Here is a 7,298-nt window from a genome sequence, read left to right as displayed (position 1 = left end):
AAACAGGATGCAAAAAGTTGTCATGTTGTATTTTAAATGATATGCCAGTCATAATTAATAAACTGTAGAGGCAATTTTTTAAACAGAAATTTTATTTCAACACCAGAAGCACGGTGCAAAAATAGGATGTAAAATGGTGTCATGATGCAATTTTAACTGAACAAATAAGCTATCATTTATTTATGCTATGGTGTGTTTAGTTTTCTCATAGTGCTGGATGTATTGTGAGCAATCAAAAGACAAGTTACTTGGCTGCCTGCTAAGGCCTTTTCCCTCACTGCTGTAACAGTGCATATAATAGTTTGGTGCACCAGTGTAAGTAAGAAAGAAGTCTGTGTGAATGAGTTAGTTGTCCTTCATCAGTTTGTCCTTAGTGGGAAAGTTAGTGTGTGTTTTTATTGGTTATTTCCTCCCTGGAATGGCTTCTCCAAGTGTGACAACGTTTCTAGCATTAGGATTGAGTATATGCATCCAAATCACTTCTGAACTACTTATTTTTCATTAGCATCATAATGTTATCCCCAAAGAATTGGACATCAGTTTGCAACAACAAGCCAACGTATGAGGACTAAACAATGAATTATAAATCAGAAACTAATCTACAATGAAGACATAAATTATGATGGTGAGATATGATTATTTCCATAGCTATAAAAGTCATAAATTTTTGATTGAGAATGAGGGATTTCTGCCTCCTGATATGAATGACAATAGATTCAATCCTGACCTGCATTACTGCACATGACTTGAATGGGCTAATGAGATCAAATCAAAAAGATAATCCAACACTTCCGCAAGTGAAAGAATTTGCAGTGAGGTGACTATCTCAGGTGGTAGATAAACAATCTATATATCTAATATTTACAGCTATAGTTTTTACTGTTTGATTGTAACAATTGGTTATCTGTTCACATAAAAAATGTAACTATATAATTATCTATTCTAGATTGTTACAATTGTAACTATCTCAGGTGATAGGTAAACAATCTAGATATTTAATATTTACAGCTACACTATTTTATGTTATAATTAAAAAAATTCATAAGTAAATTTAAATAGTTAAATACAAACAACAATAATACTGAGAATCTTTTTCTATTATAATTATAGTTTTGGATCTAACTGCATCGGTCATTTTTAAAATCTATAAATCATAGTCATTTTAATTCAGCACCAAGGAAATTTCAAATTTGGTTTGCATGAAAATTCTAAAGTTCTAGTGTCATCAAGGATATTCACAATCAATAGCTTGTCAATATTTTGCAAAGTATGAACTACCATAATGTGGAAATATGGTGAGATATGATTATTTCCATAGATATGATTATAAATTATAAGTAAAATGTGTACCAAAATTATAGATAAAAGTCATTGTTCATAGCTATAAAAGTCTCACATCATGCATATTCTAAGCAGCGACAATTTAATGGCATGAGGTTTGATAAAATTAAGAGGCAAATAAGAATTGTTAAAGTGGATTAATCAATGAAGTTTTAACAGCTATTAATTAAATGGAGAGACACTTTTTTATGTTTGAAAAGTCACACCTATAATATAATGGGCTAAAAATGAAAATAAGTTCTAGGAATCTGACATGTATGGCTGATAAATATTACCACAGTGCTCAAAAAAATGTGAACACTCAATATAGAGTGCTAAATAGTTCTAAAGAAAATTGAAGATAATATAAAATACTAATTTCCTCATCCTTGAGAATATTACAATCCTCCAAATTTATATCTAATATAAGCTTCCCTCGCTACATCATCCATCTGTAAGAACCAAATAGCTCTTGTTGGTTCTTGCATAAAATGATTAGATGCGATAGTCATAGTCTCTTGACTGATTTCTGGGATGGCTTTCAAGGCAGCAAACAAATCTGCAGCTTCTTTTTTAGTATCCTCTTTATCAAATTTGATGGTGTGCGACTGTTTGATTCCCTCTCGTATCTCATGGATACTTTCAGATATAACATCCAAAGAAGCGGCCATGCTGGCCTTCCTCCTCTTTGGTCTCCTTGTCGTTGGTGTTGAAGGAATGCTTCTAGCGGATGCACTGGACTGATTTGACTGAATGAAATCTTCATCCAAATCAACAACATCGTTCACAGGCGTATTCAAATCATCATCATCATCTAGATCAACAGCATCATCATAAAGGTTACCATCTTCAACATCTTGTGGTGTTCCAGCTACACTTCCTTCCGCTATGTCATTTCCCACTATGATAGCTAGATCATTAAAATAGTTGAATGGCTGCCTCCTATACACTCTTGCAGTTCTGAATTCTTTTCTCTATACATGTTGCAAAAATTAAATAATTAGAAACTTTTTATGCCATTAGTATTGAATTTTTTTTTGAAGAGGACATTACCTTCAGAAGTTCATCCCACACACTATCTTCAGCATCCACACATTGAGTTACCTCATTCCAAGAAAAGCCACTAGTATTTCGTAACTCCTTCATTATCCTATACCCCGTCTTCCATGTTTTCAACTTATTTCTGAAATTATCCTTTCCAAGGTTCAATTTCAGCTCTTGATTGAATCTCCTCTCGATAGCACTCCATGCTTCTCTGCGAAAACCTCCTTCACCTTTCCTTCCTAGATTGACTTGCTCAAGGAGCAAATCCAACAATTTTCTCTCCATTTCTTTAGTCCATACAATTTTTGGATTTCTAGATGAAGTTGGAGTAGAAACAGGTGTAGTAGCAACAGGGGTGGTAGTGGGGGGCATATTAACCTCCTCGTGTATGCTCATCAAATGATTTGTGAACGACATATTGCTGCAATAGGCAACTATTATATTGCTGGAAAACATCCATAAAATAAAAGTGCACATTATATATTGTCAACAACAACTAAAAATATATATCACCAAATATCAACCATACTCTGAAATAACCCCTCAACAAACCTATTTATTCATTCACATGGACTAATTATTCGGTGCAAGTAAAATGTTTTTCTGATAACAACTATGTGGAGATTTATCAAAGTTTGAGAATGAGCCAAAGACTGATGTTGCAGAGACTAAATAACAGGAGGCTTTCAGATGTATTGGGTATACCTTTTAACCAGACTAAATATTCTTAACTGGGTATACCTTTAAGAAGGTGTTGTATATGCTCATAACAGTGGAACTTTCATCAATGCACGAGTGGAAGATTGTGGGGATCATTCCACACGACTTTCACACTCTAACTAGGGTCTCCATGGGAAACATCTGTGTGTCAAGTGTTCTTTATGTGTTTGTCATATGTGTGGTATTTTCTGTTGCATGTTATTTATTATTAAAGTTGCTCAATAGTTGTTTTTGATTCTTATCTGCACTGATTCACACCCCCCATCATAGTAGTCTTAGACACTAGGACCAATTCTATATCATTCAAGTCCAATTACAATTAACTATCTCACACTTAAATAACAGCTAAAGCTTCTGCAGGTTTTACATGGACGCCTTTACATCAGTTAAAGGTTCCATTTTCCCATCGAAACTTCTACATTGGAATTATCACCATATGAAGGTAGGGTCTGTAATAGTGTCAACTCATTCAGATAAGGATATATTTCCAATTTATCTCAAATTCAACCTTTACTAGTAGCAAGCAACTTGTTAAAAAGTTCTCCTCTAAGCATACAAAGACCCTAAATCTATGCCAACTTTTACAGATGATGAAATATTCCATGTCTTTTTTGTTATAACTTAGGATAGGATAGATTCTAAAACTCTAGTTATTAACTTATTTTGGGTATAGAGTGTCCACCATAAATCTTTATTTACTTGCATCAAAATTGGCTTTGCTGAAGACAATTCCATGATCCAGTTATTTAATGATTTCAGAGTGCAAAGCAACCTACTGTATTGGTGCTGTGAAATTTGTGAGCAAGAACATTGGATCCTCCTATTTTCCAAATATGGACTGCATCACACAAGTCTAATATATGATCAATCTGTGCCTTTTATGAAGCTCATTAGTATTATCCTTAGAGATTGATACTATTTCAGTTTCTGCCACAGGCCAACCATCTCTGTCCAACTCAATGTGCTTATTACAGCCAGGGCTGAGCATCATTATAGGTTTTCTTGGATAACTTTACTATCTACTTTTTACATACTACACACAGAAATAGTATGACAGGTATGTTCCCTCAGATTGATGATGCCCAATGATTTCCAAAATTTGCTGGGGTACATCAGATCCAACCCATTTGACTTCTTGTGCACCCAGTGCCAAAATCCATCTTTCTCGTTTCTTATCAAAGTACTTGACATAATTTCAAATTCCAAACTTCCAATTTAATAATCATTCACAGTATTGAATAGCTATACAATAAATATTTCCAGATCACAGTGAAGGAATTCTTACTATCAACCACACAACCTCAGTATAGCTTGGGAGTTTTCTAACTAATAAGGATAAATGTGTCATATCAGCCCATTGGAACAAGATTTTCCTTTTGGTACAGGGAACACAATCTGATGCAGCAAGCTTAAACACACAAGTTCCTTAAAAAACTCACAATTCACTGTTTTACACCAGAGATAAATAAAATCATACAGATTCAGTTTTGAATGAAATTTTGTACTCTTGCGCTTAATTTTATTTTGACAGTTGTTGCCCAAAACAATAATGAATGTGTGATACATCTACAAAGACTAAAAGCTTCTCCGTTTTGCAAAATGAAAGAAAGAGCAATGTTCACATTTTCTATATCCATGAAAGGGGTTCACATTTTTCAGTCTCAATCTCTCTAGGTTGAGGTAACATAATACCAAAAAGTGTATTGTAAAATCCACCATAGAAATGGACCAGCTAAAAACATAAGTTCTTCGGCATTTGCAGTTTTACATACATGTAAATCCCCTATGGCTCAATGATCAAATTATATCATAGTATAAGTAGGCAGAGAATCAGTTTGATAGTTTGAAGCTCTATGTAGTAGGATAGTTTTTCTTCTCCAACCAATCAAATAAACAGTTTGCAGATCGAATTTGAAATTGTAGACAAGAGAATACAGGTATACAAATTTGGAAAGCGGAATTAGACAAGAGAATAGATGTATGCAAATTTGGAGGTCCTATGAATGTGGAGAGCAAAACATGGCAGTCAAGCAATGTGCATAAATCCTATGAATGGACCAAGTTAAAAGCATATAATAATGCAATCAAATCAGGCGTTGCCATTAAACCCAAATCAGTATATATAAATAAAACAAAGAATTTATACAGTACACAGGATGGAAATATAGTAGCAAACTTTATCACCTACGTATATCTTATTTGATTACAGTGTCAAAATTCCAAGCCTTGAGATAAACTATTAGTTTAGTCGAGAACAACCAATTGTTCAAACATCTCCCCTTCAATGGTCTCATGTAAAACTAGCATCGAACATATTCTAAACTAGCATCTCTACTTAAGATCTCAGTTATAGTGAGAAATCAGTTTCAATGGAGTTTGTGTTGGCGAGCTCTACATCTGATATGGGGTAAGCTATCAAAAATCTGCAGTATCTAGCTATTCAAAATTGAAATAGAATGTATCAATGCAAGTAAAATGATCAACTAATGCCGAGATCTATAGTCCTCCCACATCTTTTCTTCTAGTTCATTTCAAAAATTTCCCCAATCATCTCTATCTTGTTGAGTCATCCCAAAAGTCTCAAGAATTGGGACATTTATCCCTCTACGATCAACTTCCTCTTCAATTTCTACTTCGTGTGGAACACCGTCCTCGATCGTAATGAAATTGTGTAGTATGCAACATGCTAACACAATCTTAGTTTGAGTCGTGATACTATAAGATGTCGCATGCCTCAAGATAGGAAAACGTTGCTTCAAACTACCAAATGTGCGCTCAATCACATTCCTAAGAGAGGAGTGTCGGTGGTTAAATAGCTCGTGGGCATTGTTGATCGAGTTTGCTCTAGAAAACTCTTTTAGGTGGTATCGTGTACATCGATAAGGGGCGAGAAATACAGGAACATTTGGATAGCCAGCATCAACTAAATAGAATTTTCCTATACATAAAAACAATAAATATTATGATTGAAATAACATAAACACTATGGTTTACAATAATGACTAAATAATCATTAGAAATATGATCAAATATACCAGGGGGGACTATTAGTGAATATGCTCTTGATAGAGCTGAAGCAAGAACACGACTATCTGCAGCTGAACCTTCCCAACCAGCAAGAACATATTGAAACTTGTAGTCAAAGGAACAAACACCCATTACATTTTGTGACAGGTTGCCTTTTCTATCGTGGTATTTTGCTTGGTTGTCCACATCAATGGTAACTGGTATATGGGTCCCATCAATTGCTCCAACACAATCCTAGAACATTAAAAATATTATAGTCAAATATGTGACAATATTCTCAAGCAAGAAATTACATGAATCCAAGAGATTTACCTTGAAGTATGAATCAAAACGGTCCTTCCCAAGAATTTCTAGAGGGGTAGTTATGGAAGGGGGAAACAAGTAATTGCCATGGAGCAATATGATTGCCTTCAAGACCTTGTGGAAGTGGCGACTCACAGTCTCTCCTGAGTGACCAAAGTTATGGCCAACCTTACGATTCCTTAAATTGTGGCCAAGGGTATGTAGGAACATGACTAGCTGTTCTTCCAATTTCATGTTTATCGTATCTTTAATGGTCCCTCTCTCCCTTAAAACATTGGCGAGTTTGAAAAAAGCTCCTCTACTCATGCGTATTTGGTCATGGCAATCTGTGTCATTAGAATATATAATACGTTGAAAAAAAGGACAAGCAGGTCTTCTTCGCTTGCATCGTTGTCTTCTAGCATCATCATAAGATGCTACTATGAGTACTGCTTGGGCTGCAAGCAAAACAACAAGTACACGCAAGAGAGTGATCTTCCCAACAATGCTTCTGTAAACTCTTTTATCAACAATAGGATCCATTGAACGCCCTATAAACACATATATAGATTTAATTTAGATTTCCATATTAATAAAGATGAGGAGAAGGGGCAAAAAAGACATTATCTCCATATCCTCAAAATTATCAGAGGTTAAGGGATGTCCCCAATTTTAGAAAATGCTCAAAGCAACCATGATGAACAAACTAGTGCTAAAGTTGGTAGTGCTAATTCCAACAATATATTCACATCATCTACTGATTCCAACAACCAAAGAAATTATAGAGCACTGAAATAGACAATCCATTATATTCCACAAAATGATTGTTTGCATTCTCAAGCTATTTTTGCAGCCTCCTACAAATTCAACTAATTAAGGCATCACAGTCCAAGAATAAGATACAA

General features: G+C 34.6%; 1 protein-coding gene across 1 annotated transcript; it reads right to left on the bottom strand.

The window, feature by feature from the left end:
* Positions 1–1,718: 1,718 nt before the first annotated feature.
* On the bottom strand, positions 1,719–6,936 carry LOC149551978 (uncharacterized). Its single transcript, XM_089790157.1, has 5 exons — positions 6,424–6,936; positions 6,120–6,345; positions 5,818–6,022; positions 2,374–2,809; positions 1,719–2,294 (listed from the first exon to the last, which is right to left on the bottom strand). The coding sequence occupies exons 1-5, from the start codon at positions 6,934–6,936 to the stop codon at positions 1,719–1,721; spliced, it is 1,956 nt and encodes a 651-aa protein (XP_089646283.1).
* Between the last annotated feature and the right edge of the window lie 362 nt (positions 6,937–7,298).

This window comes from Cupressus sempervirens, chromosome 6 (assembly GCF_028749045.1).
Source record: "Cupressus sempervirens isolate cs-2001-9-10 chromosome 6, ASM2874904v1, whole genome shotgun sequence".
Taxonomy (NCBI): Eukaryota; Viridiplantae; Streptophyta; class Pinopsida; order Cupressales; family Cupressaceae; genus Cupressus; species Cupressus sempervirens.
The sequence above is the reverse complement of the archived record's forward strand: the minus strand, read 5'-3'. Positions and strand labels throughout refer to the sequence as shown.

Excerpts from the sequence above, each read along its gene's own strand:
- LOC149551978 (XM_089790157.1), bottom strand. The coding sequence starts at position 6,936 with ATGGATCCTATTGTTGATAAAAGAGTTTACAGAAGCATTGTTGGGAAG. Across the intron at positions 6,023-6,119 it reads TTCACTAATAGTCCCCCCTG|GAAAATTCTATTTAGTTGAT; the intron begins GTATATTTGATC and ends TTTTATGTATAG. Across the intron at positions 2,295-2,373 it reads TGTGGGATGAACTTCTGAAG|AGAAAAGAATTCAGAACTGC; the intron begins GTAATGTCCTCT and ends CAACATGTATAG.